The following is a 25,000-nucleotide window of genomic DNA, read 5'->3' as shown; positions in this document are numbered from 1 at the left end:
GACAGTCTGCGCTGGATGGAGCCTTGACTAGAAGGTCGTCCAGGTAAGGGTGCACTGCCAACCCCTGGAGGTGCAGAACCGCAATCACTGCTGCCATGACCTTGGTGAATACCCGAGGGGCCGTGGCTAACCCGAAGGGGAGAGCCACGAATTGGAAATGATCTTCTCCTATTGCAAAACGTAGCCAACGCTGGTGTGAAACTGCAATTGGCACATGTAGATAGGCATCTCTGATGTCGATGGACGCCAGGAAATCCCCTTGGGTCATTGAGGCAATGACTGATCGCAGAGACTCCATGCGAAAGTGCCGCACCCGAACATGCTTGTTGAGAAGCTTGAGATCCAGGATGGGCCGGAAGGTACCATCCTTTTTGGGAACTAGGAAGAGGTTTGAGTAAAAACCTCTGAACCGTTCCCGGGCGGGAACTGGTACAATTACTCCGTTGGCCTGCAAGGCTGCCACGGCCTGTGAGAAGGCGGCGGCCTTGGAGCAGGGGGGAGTTGAGAGAAAAAATCTGTTTGGCGGGCTGCAAGAGAATTCTATCCTGTAGCCGTGAGAGATGATATCTCTCACCCACTGATCGGAGACTTGTTGAAACCAAGCGTCGCCAAAGTGGGAGAGCCTGCCACCAACTAAGGACGTTGCTGGAGCGGGCAGAGAGTCACGAGGAGGCTGCCTTAGTGGCAGAACCTCCTGCGGTCTTCTGCGGACGCGCTTTTGGGCGCCAGTTGGATTTCTGATCCTTGGCTGAGTTAGCGGACGAGGCGGAAGGCTTAGAGGACGACCAGTTGGAGGAACGAAAGGAACGAAACCTCGACTGAGTCCTACCCTGGGCAGGTTTCCTGGTCTTGGTTTGTGGCATGGAAGTACTCTTCCCGCCAGTAGCTTCTTTAATAATTTCATCCAGCTGTTCACCGAACAGCCGGGAACCAGCAAAACGGAGCCCAGCAAGGTACTTCTTTGAAGAAGCATCTGCCTTCCACTCTCGAAGCCACAAGATCCTGCGGATAACGAGGGAATTAGCCGAAGCCACCACAGTGCGGTGAGAAGCCTCTAGCATGGCAGACATGGCATAAGATGAAAAAGCTGAAGCTTGAGAAGTTAAGGCAACCATCTCGGGCATAGACTCCCTGGTGAGGGAATGCATCTCCCCTAGAGAAGCAGAGATGGCTTTGAGAGCCCACACTACTGCAAAAGTTGGGGAAAACGCGGCCCCCGCCGCTTCATACAAGGATTTGGCCAGAAGGTCAATCTGACGGTCAGTGGAATCCTTAAGGGAAGTGCAATCAGCCACCGACACAACGGTCCGGGCTGAGAGCCTAGACACCGGAGGGTCTACCTTTGGTGAGTGAGCTCACTCCTTGACCACCTCAGGTGGAAAGGGAAAACGGTCATCAGAACCACGCTTTGGGAAGCGTTTGTCAGGACAGGCCCTGGGTTTGGTCACAGCGGTCTGAAAACTGGAGTGGTTAAAGAACACACTCTTTACTCTCTTAGGCGAGGTAAACTGGTGCTTTTCTGCCAGAGAGGGTTGCTCCTCTGATACTGGCGGATTGAGATCCAGTACAGAATTAATGGAAGCAATCAAGTCACTAAGATCTGAGTCACCCTTGGAAAGATCAATGGGGCACATGGAGTTAGCCTCCGAGCCCCCTGTAAAGGCATCCTCCTCATCTTGCGAGTCAGCTCTTGAATCAGAGCCGCGGGATGAGGAGGGAGAGGAAACCCTGCGGCTCCTCTTAGGAGGACGGGGTCTGTGCCCTGATGATGAATCCTCTGTGAGCTCCAGTGGACGGAGGTCAGATGATAGGGATCCTAAAGGACCCTTAGCAAGAGCATTAGAGGCACCCTGTGAAGGGGGCTGATGTATATTCATCAAAGTCCTGGACAGAAGTCCCATGGACTCAGCAAACGACTGGGAGATAGACCTAGAGAAGGACTCTACCCAGGCCGGGGGTTCAGCCACAGGTGCAGAAGCAGCCTGAGAGACCACTGGGGGTGAGGCTCCAGGCTGTGGCACCTCCAAGTTAGAGCAGACATCACAATGTGGATAGGTGCTCGGTTCAGGCAGCAGGAGCTTACATGCAGCGCATACAGTATAAAGCTTTGGAGCCTTGCTCCTCGTGTGAGACATGCTGCTGGAGTGGGGACAGCTTCTACAAAGAGAATCAACCCCAGGGAGTATATACAGAGGTCCACAACCAGAGACCGGCTGTGGCTTACCAGACTGCTGGAAGCGGTGTTGTGTGCCCTCCAGATCCCGAAGCCCGGACCTCCAATGCACAGCACCTCAGCAGGGATGCAGAGTGCAGGATGGCCCAGCGCAGAGTGAACCCTGTCCAAGAAAATGGCCGCCGGAGCGAAGAGAGGGGGCGGGACGGGGGCGTCCCTGTAGGAAAGCGGGATCTGGAGGGCCATAGAGACCTGCAGGGGAGGAGTCACGCACAAGCAGTGGGGAGTGTCCCTCCGCTGTGCAGGACGGCCGCCGAGAGGAGCCGTGCCTGTCCCTCTACATGAGTGACATGCGAGGGAATGGCCGCCGGTAACAGAAACTAGGCCTCCGGCGAAGCTGGGGCCTAAATTTGAGCAGCGAGGCCGACACGCAGGCACCATCGGCGTGGTTCTCGGGCGAAAGCCAGAGAACCCGCCGGAAATGCCAAAATAAATACAGCAAACACACTCTCCCCATACAATAAAAGGACAGGGACCCCCATACATATGAACGTCTCAGGTACTTAGCTGCTGAGACGCAGGGCCAGGTCCCTGGGGATGAGTGCTCCGGTCCAGCAGAGTCCTAAAGGGCTGTGGACGGAGACCGGTGTCCAGCCAGGCATGGAGACCGCGCTGGCTCCCACTTCAAGCCAGAGCCCAGGAGGGATGGTGAAGGAGCACGGCATGTAAGGCTCCAGCCTTGGAAATCAACCTTACAACACCACCGACACAGTGGGGTGAGAAGGGACATGCCGGGAGTCCAGACGTGGACCCGCACTTCTTCAATCTCTTTCCAAAAAGCAAAAAATCATATGAGAATGCATGTGTGGATGTATGCCTCCTGAACACAAAGCGATAAACTGGCTGGGACTTGTTCACCAGGGGTTGTATAAGCTCAGAGGGAGGAGCTACACTTTTAGGTGTAGTACTTTGTGTGTCCTCTGGAGGCAGAAGCTAAACACCCAAGGTCTGGGTCTCCCAAAGGAACGATAAAGAAAGGTGTATTTCATGCAGGAACATTGACATGTTGCAGATCTTCAAAACGCACCAGGTCAGTTTCCACAGAGTTAAAAAATTACAGCAGGCATGAGATTTAGAGAAATCCCAGACACTTTGCTGGGACTATAAGGCCACGTGCACACGTTGAGCATTTGGTGAGTTTTTGCCTCAGTATTTCTAAGCTAAAATTAGAAGTGGGTGAAAAATGCAGAAGTGATGACCGTGTTTCTATCATACTTTTCCCATAAGGGTATGCGCCCATGATCCGGAGATGCTGCGTTCTAGACACAGTGTCTTCTATCCTGGAGACTTGAATGTTCTCAGCAGGAAAACGCATGGTCCATGTCCACGATCAGGGATTTGAGCACTGAGGACTTTCGTTGTGGTCTACCTGCTGAAAACACTTGTGTCTCCACAAGCATAAATTGACATGCTGCAGCTCAGGAAGCCGAGTCGCAGGTCACTTTATGCTGCGGAAAAAACAAGCACAGTGGGCAGGAGATTTCTATAAATCCCATCCACTGTGCTTGTACTGCACAACACAGTGTTTTGGACGCAGCGAAAACACACTGTACTCAAACGCTGCAAATACGTATAGTAGGAGCATTCCTTAATCGTTCCACTCCTGGTTTTGGCTTACAAATACAGAGGTAAAAAAACCTCATTAAATACTCAACATGTGCCCATGGACAAAGACGCTATGTCCGTTGTGCATGTAAAATGCTCAGTTGAAAACCGCACCATAAACTTGTGGTGGGAACTTATTCTTAGAGAATTCAGAATTTCCTCGAATTTTCGGGATTGTAGCTGTAAAGCTTTGCCCACAACACTTTCGGTTTGGATTTTTTTTCTTAATGCACTCAGACGTTTAGCAATGATCTTACTGTGGTCAGTAAAATGCATTGATAATTCACACCTTGGATTCTATAATTCCTAGAGGCTGCTGGTTGTACTTCTTCAGGAAACACTAGACTCTTAAAGGACCAAATTCTAACTGCACAGAGGCTCCTACTATAGGATCTCTGGAGCAATGTGGTGGCTCTGGAACAATTCCATAATAATGGGGTCTATTTGAAGAGGGGGAATCGTCTTATTTACAAGTCAGTGTGTCAGAGCATGGTAGAAAAACCTGGTACAGTAATGATCGCTACTAGGAGGTTTTTACCTTTTAAATCTCAAATAAAAACGCCATAGCAGTTGGCAAATGGATTTTCATTCCTCCCTGTGTGATTTACTTAGCATTTTAAAGGCTGCCAAACTTTTCATTGCTGCACTAAAACAGTGCTGATAAGAAATATGCATCCACGAAAATGAAGAACACAAACTGCTACGGCTCATGTTACTCTACATCATCTAAAATGTAATCCTCTTTATCAGCAAAGTGAAAAGCAGCCAAGGCAGCTGATACAATGCCAGAGACTTCAGGGTCCTGCTTTGATGGGAATCTACCCTTAAGGGAGAAGTCCCTCAAAGAACTATGAAACAACATATCATGGGTACAGTTCAGAGTGGTTTTTAATCTTTTCCTATGCCCCAGTTAACCATGGACGATTTCATTCTTGTATATCCGCCTCCTGCCAGCTTCCTTCACAATTGCTGGGAATACACTTGTTTTTGACTGGTCTTAGTTCTTGTAAACTATTGAGTTAGAAATGTCCTGTCGGTGCGGCCAGAATAATAGTAAAATCTGTTACGTTACGAGAGCTAAAGCAATAAAGCTCAAGCTATATATGAAGACCGACGCCAGGCCTTCACATCCTCTCTGAGCACTGACAGCAGCCATATCATTTGCTTTGTGAGAATCATTTGGTAGTTTCCAGAGATAATTATCCTCCGTCATTTGCCATAACAGTGTATTTTATGAGTTTGTTCTATTCTACTTCTCCTAAAATATTAAGGAGCTTCAAAACCTCAGCGGGTACATAGCTGATGGCTTTTTCCTCCTTAACAGTAAGAATGTTGCATTTTTTTCCCGAGATTTTCCAGTATCCACAACCCATTTTACAACATTTTACAAAGTTCATCAAGACCTTTGTATGATCAATGGTAAAATATTCCTTCTACGCTCAACTTAATGTTAGGGCAGAACACGAAGAACAAGACATTCTGTATTATATTTATATGGATGCAAATGGAAAACAGATTTTCATGTTGCACTCCAGTTTAGAAAGCTTGTTACAGTTTAGATTTTTTTTTTTATGTTTGATCTCATTAATATTACTTCTTTGTTGATATTTCTGAGCAACTTTTGCCTGTTTAGGGGAGTATAAAAACTTACAAACAGACCCCCTGTACTATTGGACCTCATTTAGATGACCACGTATAAAACAGATTGCCGTGCTTTGACTGGCCGCAGGTCATCCAATCCAAAAACTTGACCGCATCATCGGTTTATATCAGGGTGTCAGGAGATCTGTAGACAGTCAGTCTGCACTCGGACCGTGATACACAGATATGTAAATGAGGCCTTAGTATATATGTATTAATAAGAATAAATTTTATTCAAATAGCGACAACATATTCTGCAGCACTGTACAATTGAGCGGGGACATGTACAGACAATACAAAGTAACACATAGATTATCAGCTTGTGAGAAGGGCCTTCAGTCCCACAGTAACTGCTGAACTAGAAGGACTAGGGGAGACAATAGGTAAAAAAAGTGCTTGTTATGTAGGATTCAGCCATCATTATAGTAAATTAAGTATTTCAAATAATTAGCATTATTCATCATCAGCCAATATCTGTCCAAGTACAGTTACCAAATGTGGACAGAAATAAATAGGAGGGACTACATTCTGAAGATTATTTAGGAACAAAGAACAGAGAAGAGTTAGATAAGTGAAGTGAGGTGATACGTTTTTAAAATACACTTAAAAAAATGTGTGGGCTAGGTATTATTCAGATTTTCTGGGATAGTGCATTCCAGAAAACTAGCACAGCATGAGAGAAGCCTTGGAGACAGAAGTGGGAAGCTCATAATATGGAGGACGTTAATCTTAGACCAGTTGTAGAATGGAGAGAAAGGGTAGGGTGATAGACAAAGATAAGGGAGAAGATGTAGGATGGTGCAAAGCTATGGAAATCTTTGTGGGTGAGAAAATTAAGTTTATGTTGTGCTTTTAGTGGGTGAGTAAGCAGTGCAATAACTGGCACAAGGTGGAGTCATCTGTGTAGCGGCTGCACAGAAATATCAACCTGATTGCCGTACTCAGGAGAAAAAGTTTAGTAACTGAGAAAGCGATTAGTAGAGTTGCAATAGTCCAGTATATTATGTAGAATAATTGTCAGATTAGTAACTGCTCTAACTTTCCCTGAACGGAATTTGAAAGAATAGAGATACTAAATACCTGATTTGCCTTAGAATATAGAAAATACATTCCCTTTCAGGCAACGACATAGGTTTCCTTATATTGTGTAGTGCAATTACATCTTTATTCTGCTTTCTGAATACAGCTGGCTGACAATAAAAGAAGCCTTTATGTTCTCAGTAGGCCGTGGTGATCAGTCAGAAAGGAGCGTTACACTTCTGTACTTTTAATTAATTCTACCTTGTATTTTGCTGGATCAGCGTCTGGTCTTTTGTGCCTTGAAACATTAAGCTGTCCTCTGGCACCAAAACCCTGCACAGTCGGCACCTCAACCTGATAATAAGCTTTTTCATTTAACCATCAGTGCACTGCACTAATAGAAAGGAAACTCCACTCTTAAGCCCATTACACTTCTATTACATTTTCCAATTTACCTCATGGTTGTCACCAAGCCTCTCTGACCTTCACCAACCGGTATATCACAAGCTAATAATGTACCACCATATAAAAATTATGGAGGCCACCAAATTATAGGCACACTACTACAATTCACTAATACTTGACAATGTATGTAAAGCGCTGTGGAATTAATAGCGCTATATAAATGAATAAAATTATTATTATTATATACTGTTGTTTACTACGGCTGCTAATGAAGGCATCGGGATCATCTACTTATTATGGAGGACAAGAAGGATCCCCAGAAAAAGGGACAGAATACTTTATTAGTTCTGAAATATTCTTTTATATTTTGTAATATTACAATGATTGTATGAATACTTATAATAAGATCTGCTATCACCCATACATTTAAAGGGGTATCCTTGTCTAAAGAATCTACATTAGATAATTAGTGTTAGACACGTTGGGGTCTGACCACTGCTACCTTCACCAATTGTAGACTGCGGCATCTCTATGTATCCTACATCACTATACAATGGCTATGTAACCGATAAAGACAGCTGAGCACATGTGGAGAATAAATGGAGAGGTTGTCGTGTGTGTCAGGCCCTTCCCATTCACTTCTTATGCAATTTTGTTAAGTCTGAAGTGGATGAATGAAGTTGTGCACATACACGGCCACCTCTCTAGTCACTCTCCCCATGAATGCAGTTGACAGTGCCCATCTCAATGGCCAAGATGGGGTCGTGGACTCATTATGAAAAAAATACATTTTTGGGTTTCAGAGGCAGGATCCGCAGACATTTATGGATTATGCAATAGATGTATTTGATCAGAATACCCATTTATAGGGGATGTCTCACAGATTATGGACATCACAGAGCGGGTCTCACACATGGGATCTATCTATCTTTCTATAAGCCAGAATGATGAAAGACTCTTACGGAGGTGGACACAGCCATATAGTGAACCATTTATTGAATGGTCAGCTTGTAACAGAGGTAACAGCCGATTGCTGGGGGCTTCAGAAACTTGTCACATGCTGGATTAGTTCCAAACAGGATCACAAGAAAAAAGTATGGAATTTTATATTTTGACTATAGGTGTGGAATATGACGCACTATGATGCATGCAGTACTTCCCACAACTTACCCATTGCTTGCGGGCATGATTCCGTCTTTTAAAATACAAAATTAGCTTCTTGCGCATTGTCTGGTTTCTAAAGCAGAAAAAAAAGAAAGCATTAATTTTCAAAATTGTTTGACAAGATAACTTACAAATTGACTGCATGATGTACTTACATTTTAATATTTTCATGGTATTGCTTGGTGTCTGACGGCTGGTTGTATAGTGGCTGTAAGGAAAATCAATATATGTATTCACAACACAATCTACCAGAGCTTCCATGTATCATGGAGGAAGATTACAGAGTCGTATATCCTTAGTAAACACATAGATGTCAGTGATGCTGCCCACCTGTGATAAGGGACACGTGAAACATTTTAGTTCCGATGTATCATGAATGTGACGTACCAGTTCCACATGAGGTCCCAGACCTTCCAGAATCCGATGAGCTGCCTCTGCCTTTTTCTACAACACAAACAGATCATGCTAATGAGTAAATTAGACCTGGCGAAGTTATAATATTATTATTATTATTATTATTATTATTAATAATAATAATAATGTGATCCTAAGTTGTAACCAGTCCAGTTGGCTTAAGAAAATTAAACATCTCTGCCCCCAACACATCATTAGGGCGCCTGTATGTGCCAAAGTAGTATCAACATGGTATCTTTTTTTTTTGTTAATTCAAAATAAAGAAATAAAAATTATATATCACTATCTACCTAATTTTATATAATATATACACACACAATATAAATATATTATATATATATATATATATATCTATATCTATATACACACACACACACACACACAAATATATGTATATAGATATATATGCTGTAAATATATTTATTTTGTATACACACATATATATACCTAATGGGAATTGATTAGCGACATACAGTATGTGCCTAAAATTTTGCAACCTTCCATCCGAAGAAAACTCTCAGTAAGGCTAAGTTCACACTTACGTTGTTTTGCATCAGTCACAATCAATATTGTGGCTGATGCGTTGCAGATTGTGGTACAACTGAAGGAACTGATCCGTTAAAAAAACGGACTACCGCCCCCATCATCACTTCACACACGCAGGCACTACCGCCCCCATCATCACTGCACACATGCAGGCACTACCGCGCCCATCATGACAGCACACCCACTGGCACTACTTGAGTGATGTCACCGCTGACAGCAGACTCACTTCAGTTGCTCTGTGGAGCTCACAGCGAGTTGCGGTGCTCTACTGTCGCTCCGATCAGCTTCCAATGTAGCAGAGCTGAAAGCGTTGGGGGACCTCCTGTGAATTATGTCGGACCTGGAGGAGTATTTGGGGATTAATAAAGTGGTGAAAGAGGGTGGGTTTTTTTGTCTTTTATTTCAAATAAAGGATTTTTCGATGTTTGTGTTTATTTACTTCCACTACAGTTTAGTGATGGGGGAAGGGGGGGGGGGGTGTCTCAGACACCTGTCATCACTAAGCTAGGACTTAGTGGCAGATTCCCATAACTTGGGGCTCCCCATCCTGAGAATACCAGCCATCAGCCGTGTGGCTTTACCTTGGCTGGTATCAAAATTGGGGGGGACCAAACATGGTTTTTAAATTATTTATTTATTTTACTTTAAGATATAGACCCGCCCACCGGCGGCTGTGATTGGTTGCAGTGCGACAGCTGTGACTCAGCGTGGGGATTCGTCTAACTGCAATAAATCATAGGCGCCGGTGGGTGGGGGAAGCGGTGAATACGAGATGGAATAATGAGCGGCCGTCATTTTCAAAATAATGAGAAGCCGCCGGAGGAGTGTGACAGCCGTGCAGCGCCGCGCCAGTGATCGGTGTGTATGAAGGAGGGAGAGAAATGCAGATGAGACCGAGACGGTCTCTGTCTCAGAGACACAGACAGAGGGGCCGACACAGAGAGAGAGAGAGAGAGAGAGAGAGAGAGAGAGAGAGAGAGAGAGAGACCAGCATCGACAGAGAGAGAATTTTGTACTAACTAGAAAGGAATGTCAACTTCTGAGCATGCTCTGTTGCTAAAAACGGATCCGTTGCCGGAATCAGTTATTTAACGGATTCTGATGGATTCCAGGCTTCAATTATAACCATGACGGTAATAAAGATTATTATTATTATGACGGATGCCGACGGGCCGACGGAATCCTGCGTGGTGCTTTTTTTTTTTTTGACGCTACAAAAATGTTACATTCTGCATTGCATTCGCCCGACACTCAGTCATTTCACGACTGATCAGTTGCATAGCGGATGCAACACAAGGCCATCAGTCACAATCCGTCGTTAATACAAGTCTATGGGAAAAAAAATGAAGCTCTGCAGGATTCAATTGTTTCTCAAAACAACGGATTGTGACTGATGGAAAACAACGGAAGTGTGAACTTAGCCTAAGATAGAGAAAGTAAGACAAGAGGGGGATGAAGCTGCAGTGCCTCTCCTGTTCTCAGGGTTACAGTGGGAGCAAGGTGAGGGATATCAGATTAGCGTTGACGTTCTGCTCTCTTGTGCTGTAATTTAGCAAGCATGCAAAGAGATGAGGGTAGGGGGGGGGGGGCGACAGGCTAGAAACCATCATTGGCTCCATTACATCTAAAGCTACCCGAGGGACAAACATTTGTTTTTTAATAAAAAAAAACCAAAAAAAACAGATTGCATTACTTTCTATGCCAAGTGCATAATTTACACTACTCCATTGCTCTATAATAGCTTGTGCTGTATTAATGTGAGCGTTTGAAACTATTTACAGCAAAAACCTTTTAACATAAAACAAGAGAAAAGTGTATAAAAAAATAAAAAAACAGCAGTTTATATATTGTTTGACAATGCATATATATCTTATGGAGTTCGCTATTTAATACATTCATATAATTTATAGTCTTCATGCAAACATTTCTTTTTATAGTAGAGTAAGGTGGCCACCTAGTGGATTTTATTTACTACTACAAGCACAAAAAATTAAATTAAAACTAAAATAAAACTATGATAAATGTTATTATAGCAGTCCAGTCTGATTCTTAACTAGTTCAGGTCAGGCCATTTCCCCCCCCCTGCTGAGAAGGCACATTTTCTAGGTTTACGGTACATGCAGTTTTAACTTCTCTAATTAAAAAAAAAAAAAAAAAAAACAGATAGTCATAGTTTTTGCCTGTTTTTTTTCAGGACACACAGAGCTTTTACATTTTATATCTCTTGTATTTACAGATATCGCAGGAAAATATAATGCAAAATATTGGAAAATATTATTATATTTTTCCAATTATTTGTTTATTACGGTCATAAAGGACTACTAAAACATTTGAAATTGCGTTCCCTTTTGGTAGATTTTTTTTAATATATTGTACCGAATATTTTTAGGGGCAGTGGCAGGGCAAGAAACAGTGATATGGACTGGCACATTTTTTTTTTTTTATTAACTTATTTTTTTAACTCCTTTACTCATACTGTGCCTCCATAGGATCTTAAAAGATCTTTCGGTTCGTGATTTTTCCTGTAACTGGGACTGATTGATTAGCCCCAGTTACAGGGGAAATTTAGCCTCCTGCTTGCATCGCAGTGATGACCGGACCTAGTAGCTCTTGTTCTTTACTAGCGATCGCATGAGCACTGCGACTGAAGGAGGATGTTCTGTCAGCGCTTCCTAATTTGTATACACAAGACCTTGTTCATCGCTGTGGATACAGTTATCAGGAAGGCAGAGGTGGTAATAAACTATGACTGCCTTCTCTATCAGGAGGGTAGTGGTGTGCGACAGCTGTATGAGCTTGTGCAAGCAATTTAACCTGCATTGATGTTTTAGAACGTCAGTGCAGACTGCTAGGAGATTTGTAGCCTAAGGGCAGTCTAGGAGTGGCTAAAAATTATATATATTATATATATATATATATTAAAAATGAAATGTCTTTACAAGCTCATCAAAGCATAATCCATTATCGTCGTTGTTTTCAGCTCGTCCTGACAACTATTTATTGTGAATGGAGACGACAGACTATTCACCAAAAGCTTCTCTCAGGAGAATTTGGTCTTATCTGTATTAATAAGTGTCCCCATTTGCCCATTATGTAGATGTAGCCAAACTACAAGAACCTGCCCATAAGAAAACTAGAAGTAATGATCATTTAGCTGACAATTACCAAATGACTATAGTCAGATAGAGTATTTTAACCAAGGAGGCTCTGGCAGGCTCACTATCAAATTTATTTCATTTTCTGTAGATGGTATAGCTAGAAAAAGAATTTAAAATAAAAAGGTTAAATGTAGTAAAATCCACTCAAAGAAGAAGGAGCAATATAAAATTATTCAAAATCCATAATAGCAAAATGTGATCTACATGGGATGTGGTCTTCTCCAAAAAGTTGCCTTCTAGAGGGGTTCTCGTTAGATGAAATAATGTATTTGCAGACATGCATAGGCGGTTTTTTCATCAGATAAAGGGGCCTGAATTATTTGGAATCGATTTCCTCACAAACATTAGATGTGTATCAGACCAGTGATCTGAAAATTAAGAGGAAATAAACCAGTTATCAAAACGTTTTCAACAGAAGTGAGAAGTTTGGGGAATTCCTGAATGACTGCTAAACTCAAAATGTGAGTACTGCACGGGGGTTTAATCAGAGAATTCAATATTGATAGCATTTTATTAAAGGGGTTTTCCACAGCCTAGGGCAAATATTTGGCAAGCAATGTAACACTATGCATATTAAGCAAGCCACACTGCTGGCTAATTTGAGCCAGTTTCACATGACTGTAATTATGTAATTTGCATACTGGCGGTCATGTGCCTACTGGTTTCCCTTCCTACTTCCCTCAATGTTTGGATTCCATATGCTACATATGATGAATCCTAACAGTGTGTCATATGTATAGGTCACGGGTCGACAGCTTGAATTATCAAGCTGAGCTAAATCCTAATAGGTTGTATACTAAGAATATACACACTATTAGGATTTGGTGACCTGCTCTTTGATGAAAATTTGCTTTAGCCCCAGTAACCCCCCTACGATAGGTCACCCCTAAAATTGTCTGAAGGGATTGTGATACTATCTATCTATAACAGATCGCTTATGGTGTAAGAATAACCAGTTCCACTCATAAGCGAGTTTCCATTTGTGAATTATATTAATGATAAAGATTTATAGGCACGTTTTAGAAGTGCTGTATGTAGCATACTAGTTAGTCCACATCCAATCCATTACTAAAAGGTAGTGAAGTGTAAGGCTACTTTCACACATCCGGCTGTAGCAGTGCGGCACAATCCGGCGCTCTGCTGAAAAAATTAAAGGTTTTTTTTTGCTGCCGGTTTCGTTTTTTCCAGCATTGACTTGCATTGGCGCCGCATTGTGCCGCATGGGCTTGCGTTACGTCCGGTTTTTGCCGCATGCGGCAGATTTAGCCGATGCCACGGCGGGATGGAACATTCCCTGGCACGTTTTTTGCTCCGGCAAAAAAAAAAAACACATCGCACCGCATCCGTCCGCTGCGGCGCATTTTCAATGCATGCCTATGGACGCCGGATGCGTCGCAATGCGGGAAAAATCGCATCCGGCCTCCGCATGCGGTTTCTTCCACTGCACATGCTCAGTAGCGTGCCGCAACTGGAAAAAAACCCGGACGGGCCGCATGTAAAAACTTATGCAAAGGATGCAGTGTTTTCGCCGCATCCGTTACATAGGTTTCACAGCTGGATTGAGCCGCAGTGCTCAAACCGGATGTGTGAAAGTAGCCTAAGCGTGCACTACACTGCAGGCACCAAAAACATGGAAGCTATGACCACAGATGGCCATCACTGCAGTAAGCAACTCCTCTGGTGGACAACATAACCTTGCTTGTTGTGCTGACATATCGAGCTAATGCCTTGGCCAAATCCGATTGTTCAACGCTCAGCCTATTGGTCGGTAAATATATTTCCATCATAACGGACCCCAGGGTACCAGTTATTAGACTGAGGATTAATAAGAACATGCAGATGCAATAGCTCAGCACGAGACAACATAAAGCAAATCCAAGGTGCTCTTAACGCTTTCCTCTGACTCCGGCCTTAAGTAATAACAGCCTCAATGTATGTATTCTGGCGGATATAGCTACAATTAAAGGTCATCCTTCAAGGCCCTATGGAGAAGGTCAGACTGAAAAGCAAACATTGTGGAGGAAGCCCTTGTGGCTAATCCAGAAGGATGCTCATAATAACACCAGCACTGGAAGGTGGAATTATCCGCAGATTATAATAGCGGTGTCTGAGCTGAGAACACAATTACTGCAGCTTTTATTACCCACAGCGAGAAGAAAGAAAACTGCAAAGGAAAGTGAACGGAAGAAGGAAACCCTGTAGAAAGAAGCGACTCTGTGAACAAGGGCTTGATTTACTGCAGACAATTTTCTAAGAACATAAGGAAGAACAGCATGTGCTTATCTTATCTCTACAGCAGATAGCAGAGCCCTGCAAAACTGTCTGAAACATCGCCATCATGCATCTCACTATAGCAATTTGTCATCCGTAGCAATACAGCGCCTTACCGGGAACGCATGGCCGCACCAAAAATCTGCAACAAAGTACCATACCAGATGTGAATAGGCTTCACAAACCGAATTTACACAAAGCGGGAAAGAAGGGACATGGAGCCCCTAATCTGCAATATGCCACAGAATATTGGCCACAACAGAATTACATACAAATAAGACCATGGATCAAACATTTCTAGCCCTAGAACATGTTATATGTGCATTTATAATTGCTATTTATTGCACTGTCGAACATAGACAGAAAAGGGCCGTGTTCAAAAGCAGTAAATGTGCCCTATGAAGCCCAAAAACTCATCAAAAGGCACAATTACAAAGACTTTGGTGGTAGAAATGGGTCCCCTCACCTCTTGGGCCCTTTTGTGGCTGCATAAGTTGCACCAATGATCTGTCCACCCCCCATTTATTGTAAGGACATCAGGAAAAACTATGCAAAAATTGGCAGGCGAAAAGAGAGGGCATTCAGCTCACCAGTCCATAAGTGTTTGGATGGATAATGCAGCCAAGGGTGCGGTGCACGGAGGTTCCTGAGCCGGAAAGGCGAAGTATTCAAGAAGAAAAAGAATCCAGCTCCCGGCAAGTCTTTTTTTTTTTTTTTTTTTTTTAATGGTTGAAATAAAAAAGATAATATAAGAAGTCCGGAATGCCATTATATACTATTACTGCAGGAGCTGGATTCTTTTTCTTCTCTTTTTGAAAAATTAGCAGAAATTTATAAGAATTTCCCACTTAGGTATACACATTGTCAATCCGCACTATTGGGGTGCCAATCATTCACTTTTGAATGCGGATCCTCAAACGCATTATTTGATGGGTGCTTACTTTATTATGAGATATTTTATTTAGAATATTATTATATACACATAATGATGTGTTTTTCTGGAGGCTACCATGATCTGATCACTATATTTTTTGTGCAGATGTTGCACCTTAACAGCATTCATAATTATTTTCCCGTATCAGGCTTCCAATAATCTGAAATTTAAGACGCCAATGAGTCAGATGTTGCAGAGACAAGGCAGCCTCCAGCGTCCTTAGATGAACCTTAGAGCACAATAAAAGGCGGCATCGTGCAATAAGATCCTGCAGCTTTTCGTGTAGCAGACGCTGTGGGAACCGCTCTCCCTATCCCAGCAGGAGATACTCAACAGAATCTCAACACGCTTGCAGTCCTCATGAGTGATGGGGATAATGATCATTAGTCCGATGATTTCTCGTTATAAAGAAGCTCGAAGAATTAAAGAACTGTGTAATGAAAAGGTCCAAAAATCATATACAAATTAATCTGCAGCATACTTAGAAGTTGCATCCTCATTAACAAGTTTGCATATTTCTATGCAGTATAACATCTGCTCATTATATAGTTCAACAATGGAGAACTTGATTTAACCCTGTAATGACGATTATGTCATAATATTTTTTTTTTCTTGCTATTATCTATATATATAATTGCCTTATTCTGTCTGTCTGTCTTGCTTCAAAATTCTGTCGTTACCGCGACAAGCGTCTCATTGGCCGCTCGCCTCGGCTCCGCCCCCCCCGCACGGATTGGCCACTCGCCCAGGCTCCACCCCGCACACGGATTGGCCTCTCGCCCCGGCCCCCTGCACGCATTGGCAACTCAAAACACACACACACACACAGCCACACCCGCACAACACACCACACACACACTGGGAACCACAAACACCGCCCTACACAGACACCCACACAGACAACGCCGCACACACACAACACCCAACACACAAACACCGCGGCATACATAAATATATGCACATACCGCACAACACACACAAAAATCATACATGAACTACACAATACGTAAATTTTAGAATACCCGATGCGTTAGAATCGGGCCACCTTCTAGTTCATTTAATAATTAATGAACAAGATGAATTTAAAGGGAATCTATCAGCAGGATTTCGCCCATCAAACTATTTATTGGTGCATGTAGCTCAATCAAAGACAAGTCCACCAATACCTTTACATTGCCATTCAGGTCCTCTGTTACTGAGAAATCAGTGTTTGAATTGATAACCAAATTTCTCAGTAGATCTCTGTCACGCCAGCTCTATTCCCCGCTCAGTGACGCCGCCTCCTGCTTCCTGATGGCTCCTTTACCTAAAGTCACACAGGCAAGAAGCTGTCAGTCAATCAGGAGGTGGCGGTGCTGAGCTAGAAATAGAACTGGAGTGGCACAGGCTTCAGATCTACAAATAGTTGTATAGCTACATTTGCAAATTCATTGAAATGTTGATTTCCCAGTAATGGAGAAACAGCTGTGCTATGTAAAGTGTGAGACTGTGACCGGGGTTATCTATGACGGCCGGTATGTCTCGCCCCGGTTGTGCTCACTCCATGATAATCCACTATAGGGTTAATGCTGTTTTCCCTACAGGCTGAAGGAAGGGTTAAATAGAATCAGGAACAAGGGCAGGTGTGCCGGGTGTGAGGGGGTGATCACATCTCCCTGAGCTCTCTGCTGGAGAGGCACATATGTAATATTGTGGACTTTTTTTCTTTGGAATAAACCGTGTGCTGTGAACCTTGGTGCCTGGATCCCGTGTCTTCTGCAGCGCAGCCGACGACGCTACCTCACATATGGTGGAGAATGCGGGCATGACAGCCGGTGAGGTGTAGCATCCATTCCTGGTGACCCAGTAGCACACGTCCTGGATTCGAGCGGCTATACTACAGCCCAAACCCGGCGACGCCATGGAGGACATACTAAAGCATTTGGCTCAGGCTAATGCACAGCAGCAACAGACCAATGCACACCTGCTCCAATCCTTGCAAATGCAGGAAAAAAAATTCCAAGAACAGATGGATCAGGCCAATGCACGTCAGCAGCAATCCTTGCAAGTGCACCAAGAACAGATGGAGCAGGCCAATGCACGTCAGCAGCAAGCCTTGCAATTGCAGGAAAAAAGGCACCAAGAACAGATGGTTCTCCTGGCCAAGTCGATCCGTGCCGGACCGGCAGCAACAACCCCGGGACCGGGTGACGACGGCAGCGTCCGGAAAGCGGTGAGACAAGCGTTGCAAAAGATGACCCCGGGGGATGATGTGGAAGCGTTCCTGGCGGTGTTTGAACGGGTGGCCGAGCGGGAAAAGCTGCCGACCCCGCAGTGGGCTGAGGTATTGTCACCTTATCTGACGGGGGAACCCCAAAAAGCATACCTGGACCTCTGTACCGAGGACGCCATTGACTATGTGACCCTGAAAGCCGAAATACTGGCTCGGTTGGGGGTGAATACCTATGTACGGGCTCAGCGGGTAAATCAGTGGTTCTTTGAGGAAGCCAAACCCGTACGCTCCCAGGCCTATGACTTGTTACATCTTGTAAAAAAGTGGTTGCAGCCTAACACTCTGAGCCCGGCGCAAATGGTGGAAAGGGTAGTAGTGGATCGTTTTGTGCGCACTTTACCCGTCACCGTTCAACGGTGGGTCGGACAGGGTGACCCGAGTACCCTGGACCAATTAGTGTCCCTGGTAGAGCGGCATGTGGCTACGCAGGACTTGATACGGGACACTGAGACTTTGCGTACCGCCCGGCGGTTCGGCCCCTCCAAACCTAGGGCCAAGGACCCACCGCTGACACCGGTGCGGGAGTCCGCTACCGTCCCGTCTGAAGCTGCACCCTCCGTCCCTGAGGTCCGGAAAACTATGTACCCTAAACGACAACTCGTCAAGGGGGTGTCCTTCCCTATTAGATGTTGGCGGTGCCAGCGGGTGGGACATATGGAAGCCCAGTGTCCACTCACCACGGAGCCCATGGATTGTGGGGTTACCCGGCGGGGTTCAATGTATGCTCAGGTGGTGTGTACCGTTGACCTGGTCTACCCAGAGACTGAGCCCCACTTGTGCCAAATTCAGGTGAATGGATGTCCGGTTACAGGCTTGTTGGATTCCGGAAGCTTAGTGACCCTTGTGCGATCAACCCTAAGGGCTAAAGTAAAGGCCACCGGACGTACCGTGGGGGTGGTTTGCATACATGGGGACCGCCGAGACTATCCCACGGGGATAGTCACCATCACAGCACCTTGCGGTCAGGTGCAACATGAGGTGGGACTTATTAATACTCTTCCCTATGATGTGATCCTAGGAAGGGATCTGCCCTATTTTTGGACTTTATGGAAGGGACCTCCTAAGTCCCCTCAGATATTGGTCAGTCCGGGACCTGAGCCCTACAATCCTGAATCCGGGACGCCTGCCGTAGGGGTCCCCATGATAGGGACAGGATGTGAACCTGATAGGTCGCCCCTAGAGGTATTGGCAGGAGAGGCTGAGACGGTCGAGCCCATCCCGGAGTTGGAGGCGTCCCCGGATACGTTTGGGACAGCCCAACTCCAGGACCCTACATTAATACATGCCCGGAGTCGGGTGACAGTAGTTGACGGGGTGGCACAGCTGCCTGGTGCCCAGGTAAGATACCCCCATTTCGCTCTTAAGCAGGATTTACTCTACCGGGTAGATGAAATACGGGGCGTAGGGGTAGAGCAGTTGGTGGTGCCCCAGCCGTATCGCCGGCGGGTCCTCGACTTGGCTCATAAACACCTGATGAGTGGTCACCTAGGGGTCAAGAAAACGCAGGAGCGAATATTGCAAAGGTTCTATTGGCCCGGGGTCTTTGGGGAGGTAAAACGGTTCTGCGAAACCTGCCCGGAGTGTCAGCTTACCGCACCCCTGACCCACTTTCGCAGTCCGTTGGTACCGTTACCCATAATAGAAGTCCCTTTTGAACGGATAGGGCTGGATCTGGTGGGGCCCCTCGTAAAGTCTGCTCGAGGGCACCAGCATATCCTAGTGATCGTTGACTATGCCACCCGGTATCCAGAGGCGATACCTCTCAGACATACTGCAGCCAAGCTTATAGCTCGGGAGTTGTTTGCTGTGTTCTGCCGGGTGGGGTTGCCCAAGGAGATCCTTACGGATCAGGGGACCCCATTCATGTCTAAAGTGACCAAAGAGCTATGCCGGCTACTCCAGATCAAGCAGTTGCGTACGTCTGTGTATCATCCTCAGACGGATGGTTTAGTGGAACGATTCAATAAAACCCTGAAAACCATGCTCAAAAGGGTGATTTCCAAAGACGGGAAAGACTGGGATATGATGCTTCCCTATTTGATGTTTGCCATAAGAGAGGTGCCACAGGCATCCACGGGGTTTTCGCCTTTTGAATTGTTATACGGGCGACATCCCCGGGGATTGTTGGACCTGGCAAAAGAAACCTGGGAGCAGGAGCCCACCCCCCATAAAAGTGTGATTGAACACATTTTGGGTATGCAGAACCGCATAAGCGCGGTCATGCCAATTGTGAAGGAGCATTTACAGGAGGCTCAGGCCGCGCAAAGCGGCCGCTACAATAGACAAGCCACCGTGCGGACCTTTAATCCCGGGGATCGGGTGTTGGTATTGATTCCCACGGCGGAGAGTAAATTCCTGGCTCAGTGGCAAGGCCCCTACGAGATAAAGGAAAGAGTCGGGGTGGTTAACTACAAAGTATTGCAGCCCGGTAGGCGGAAACCTGAACAAATATACCATGTCAACCTATTAAAACCTTGGCAGGAACGGGAAAACCTGATGGCTGTTTTTTCCCCACCTCCCTCCTCTTCGGGTCGTTCACATCCGGCTCCAGCGACCTCCGGAGGGGACGAACCGGAAGTAAGGATTGGAGAAGCCCTCACCAAGACACAGAGGCGAGAGGCCAGACGGTTGGTTCAGCAGAACCCCGATGTCTTCTCCGAGCTGCCCGGTAGGACCAGTCTGATACGACATGATATTGTCACCGAGCCCCACCTGAAGGTACGCCTGAAGTCATACCGGGTACCGGAGGCTCGACGACAAGCCATATCAGAGGAAGTAAAGTCAATGTTACGCCTGGGGGTTATCGAAAAATCCCGGAGTGAATGGGCTAGTCCGATTGTCCTAATACCAAAACCCGATGGCTCCTTAAGGTTCTGCAATGACTTTAGGAGATTGAACGAAATATCCAAGTTTGATCTCTACCCCATGCCCCGGGTGGATGAGCTGATTGATAGGCTGGGACAGGCGCGATACTTTACCACGCTCGACCTGACCAAGGGGTACTGGCAGGTGCCACTAACGGAGTCCGCCAAGGAGAAAACCGCTTTTGTTACGCCGGAGGGTCTCTTCCACTATGTTGTCTTGCCTTTTGGGTTACATGGCGCTCCGGCCACGTTCCAGAGGTTGATGGACTTAGTGCTGGAACCCCACCAGGCGTATGCTTAGGCGTACCTTGATGACATCATTATTTACAGCTCCGATTGGCAGACCCACTTGGAACAGGTACAAGCGGTGGTGGACGCGCTTCGAACAGCCGGATTGACAGCCAATCCCAAGAAATGTGCGTTGGGACTCACGGAAGCCCGCTACTTGGGCTACGTAATAGGCCAAGGAGTGATTAAGCCCCAAATTAACAAAGTGGAGGCGATCCAGAAGTGGCCTAGACCCCTGACCACGAAGCAGGTTAGGGCCTTCCTGGGTATCGTGGGGTACTACAGGAGGTTTGTAAAAGATTTTGCGGGACTATCAGCCCCCTTGACGGACCTTCTCAAAGGCAAGAAGTCCGTCATGGTGCGCTGGACTCCGCAGGCCGAGGACTCCTTCCGGGCCCTGAAGGAGGTCCTGTGCGGACAGCCCGTTCTTGTAAACCCTGATTTCCGGAAAGAGTTCATAGTACAGACTGACGCCTCGGAGGTCGGCCTGGGGGCAGTGCTGTCTCAGGTGGTTCAGGGGGTGGAACACCCCGTCACCTTCTTAAGTAGGAAGCTCACCCCTCCCGAGCGGAATTATAGCGTAGTGGAGAAGGAGTGTCTGGCGATCAAGTGGGCCTTGGAGTCCCTACGCTATTACCTGCTGGGACGGCAGTTTCGCTTGGTGACGGATCACTCTCCACTGGTCTGGATGAGGTCCGCCAAGGAACGGAATGCCCGGGTTACCCGGTGGTTCCTTTCTCTGCAGAACTTCCGGTTTACGGTTGAACACCGGGCCGGTAGGTTGCAGGGCAACGCCGATGCCTTGTCCCGCGGCCCATGTTTGATGGCAGGAGTTCAACCCCGCACGCTTGAACTGAGGGGGGGGGTATGTGAGACTGTGACCGGGGTTATCTATGACGGCCGGTATGTCTCGCCCCGGTTGTGCTCACTCCATGATAATCCACTATAGGGTTAATGCTGTTTTCCCTACAGGCTGAAGGAAGGGTTAAATAGAATCAGGAACAAGGGCAGGTGTGCCGGGTGTGAGGGGGTGATCACATCTCCCTGAGCTCTCTGCTGGAGAGGCACATATGTAATATTGTGGACTTTTTTTCTTTGGAATAAACCGTGTGCTGTGAACCTTGGTGCCTGGATCCCGTGTCTTCTGCAGCGCAGCCGACGACGCTACCTCACAAAAGGTATTGCTGGACTTCAAAAAAGTTCCATGAGCATATAAATAGTTTGGAGGGTGGGAGTGAAATCCCACCGACAGATTCCATTTTATTGTGGTCCATTGTCGCTCATTAACGTGAAATGTGCTGTCCTACAATGTTCTATAAAATGCATACATTCTCACTGCTTCTACCATGGTAAATGGGTGTTACCAGACCATTTCATAAAGCTGATAAATCACTACCATAATGTTGCCCAGCTCTTTTCTATATATTGGAGCTGTACTACAGTTCTTTGCACAGCCAGGCAGCCAAAAAAAAACAGCACTGTGCCCCTTCATTCAAAGGAACAATGCAGGAACGATATATATCTTGGCCAAATTCTGACTAGATGGGTGTAGCTTCACTGAATGCAAGTGAATTGAGCAAAGCTGCGCCTATCTAGTTGGATTATGGCTAGGGGTACGCACATCGTGTACTTGCGGCCATATGACCGCCATTTCCGTCTCTGACACCAGAGAATCGTCACAGTACACAGTGTGAGTGACGTGTGGATTCACAAGTCTGCAGCCACATAGAGGAGTGACACAGAGTGACTGCAGACTTGTGGATTTAGGCGGGACAACCACTTTAACACTTTCTCCTCAGCTAACGAGAAGATTGCTGATATATTATAGGATATGAGCAGGTTGTATTTATAATTTAGTTAATTTCCATGGCAAGGAATGACTTAATTCTATGTACATTAAATAGCAAATGGCCACTATAAAAACTGCACACTTTGCAAAAAACAAAATTTGTGTCAGTCTCGAACATTTTGGCCATGACTTAACACATCTTAAAAAAAAGTATACTCACACATAAGTAATTCTAATACAAAAGGAGAGGCTGATATTCTGGTTAATGGCGCATACATTCACCACATAACAGATACTTACCCTATTCTCGTCATATATGATTTGGACCAGGCTCCGGTGCTTTGATTCAGCGGGGGGAGGAGAAAGGGGTCTCTCGGGCTCTAATGGTTTAGCGGCTTCTTCTTCTAACTGTTGCTGAGGAAGATAAGAAGTTGTAAAATGTCAAGACAACTTCCAGAAATGTGCTAGAATAATAAAACGTCATTGTCAGTGGTGGTAACAGCGATTTGCTGTAGGCTGTTTTCACACTCCCATCAGAGGCTCAGTTTACAGATGCAATTTTGTCACATTTCCGATCAATAAAAACTTTCAGTATTTTCAAGACAAAGTTATAGAAAGGCGACCAGAGATACTGCACAGTATTTCACTGGGGTCCATCAGATGCCACTGGTGTAAAATGGAGCACAATATATGTGACCTGCAGCGGACTCCATTGGGAAATCCAAGCCTAACCTTGAAGGGAAGTTCAAGCAGTGCATTTTTTAAAACATTTTTTCCCGTATCAGAAAATGCAGAGTATTGGAAGGAAAAAAGGTGGATAAATTGCATCCAGTATTTATGCATATTTATTGAAGTTTGAGTGTGTTTTTATTATGCTTTCAACTGAATGGGTTAAAAAAAAAACAAAAAAAAAAACCTCAGCTAAAAAGACAACAAAAAACGCTTCACGTGAATGAGATTTTTAAACAAACTGATTTGTTTTGAAGAGACTATAAAATGGTCACAAATGTGTCACGTGTGAAAGACAGTGATGTGGTTTCTGGCCCTCAAAGGTCGCAGTGTTTGGCTGTGCAGAATGCTCTCTGACTTTCCATTATTCCTGCTGTCGGTATTCATTGGTTATAGGTAGCTTTCCTGCTGGATTCATCTCTCTCCCTTTTGGACGCAGCAGGGGTTCAACGTCCACCCAGCTGTTGACTGTCAGTATTCCCTTGGTGTTTAAATACCCCTTCCTTCCTTTTGACTGGGGATAATGTCATGCTAGGTACGGGGTAGTTCCAAACGCAAAAGGGTAAGAAAACCCTGTGTCTAGGGAGAGGGAAGATGATGACCCCCTGACCGAACCTACTGCTGTTCCCCAGGGGTCCAAAAGGGAGAGACAAGAATCCGGCAGGAAAGATACCTATACCAATGAATACCGATATCAGGAATAATGGAAAGTAGGGAGCATTTTGCGCAGCCAAACGCTGTGACCTTTGTGATGGTCAGAAACCACTGTGTGAACATACTCTTACCAACTTAAAGATTATCCTCATTCAATATCTCATTTTTCGGCCATGTCCAGTCAAGATTTCCAGTTGGAATTGGCTTCAATAAGTAATCATTTATAAAAGTGGAAAATCTGTGGCCATACGAAAAGCAATGGACATTTTCAATTGCAAACATTTGTACTTTGGGGTGGAATATGTGGAAAAAAAAATCCAAAACATGTGGACATACCATAAATGTGCATTCTCAGTAATACATTCTTGTGGTGAAAAGTATGAAAAAACTAAAACATTTATTGCTGCCTTGTATCTAAATATTGCGTGCAGGAATTGTGGTCTCCTTACTTTGATTTATTGGGCAGCCCTCCGCTTGGCAGTACCCCAGACCACAGGAAGGACTCCTGGACTGAAATTCCACTACTGGTCAAGTTAGCAAAATAGACAACTGCAGTTCATGGAAAAAAAGTGCTGGTAATAAATACCATGCATCATTTCTAACCCAAAAAAATCCAGATATTCTTGCTCCATTACTATATAATCTGCTTTTAAGACATTTAGGTCATAACATTTGTGGTGGTTTTAAAAACACAAGAATGAAGGGAAGATACAGCAACTAGAAGCTGTCCATTTCTGCAGATGGTAGAAAGTGGAGGGTCTACAAAGGCGTCCAAGAGACATTAGAAAAAAAAATGTTCTGCCTTGAATCTGTTATAGAGCTGTAAAATACCCTCACTGGAATCAGACCCTTCTATCACTGGCTTCCCAGACAAAGACTGTGTTCTTCTAGAGACAGATCAGTTTCTGATTCCGATCTCGGCCTGTTCCACCAGAGGCTGGATGACTGTCAAAGTGTAACTACTTTTCAGAGAACTTCTGAACAAGCACACCCATTTTCTCAGGAAATGTGTA

The 25,000-nt window shown here is 45.2% G+C and overlaps 1 protein-coding gene across 16 annotated transcripts in view; it reads right to left on the bottom strand.

Annotated features, from left to right (window-relative positions):
• Window positions 1-25,000, bottom strand: part of NCOR2 (nuclear receptor corepressor 2) — a 601,679-nt gene that overhangs the window by 280,279 nt on the left and 296,400 nt on the right. For all 16 annotated transcript variants that reach the window (XM_075322517.1, XM_075322568.1, XM_075322586.1 and 13 more), the window contains exons 6-9: window positions 22,905-23,018; window positions 8,456-8,512; window positions 8,224-8,276; window positions 8,075-8,141 (exon numbers count right to left, since the gene is read on the bottom strand). In XM_075322517.1, the coding sequence (XP_075178632.1) occupies window positions 8,075-8,141; window positions 8,224-8,276; window positions 8,456-8,512; window positions 22,905-23,018 (291 nt within the window). The remainder of the gene's footprint in view (window positions 1-8,074; window positions 8,142-8,223; window positions 8,277-8,455; window positions 8,513-22,904; window positions 23,019-25,000) is intronic.

The sequence above is a fragment of the Anomaloglossus baeobatrachus genome, chromosome 1, assembly GCF_048569485.1.
Source record: "Anomaloglossus baeobatrachus isolate aAnoBae1 chromosome 1, aAnoBae1.hap1, whole genome shotgun sequence".
In the NCBI taxonomy this organism is placed as follows: Eukaryota; Metazoa; Chordata; class Amphibia; order Anura; family Aromobatidae; genus Anomaloglossus; species Anomaloglossus baeobatrachus.
Note: the sequence above shows the minus strand (reverse complement) of the source record. Positions and strands in the feature narration are given on the sequence as shown.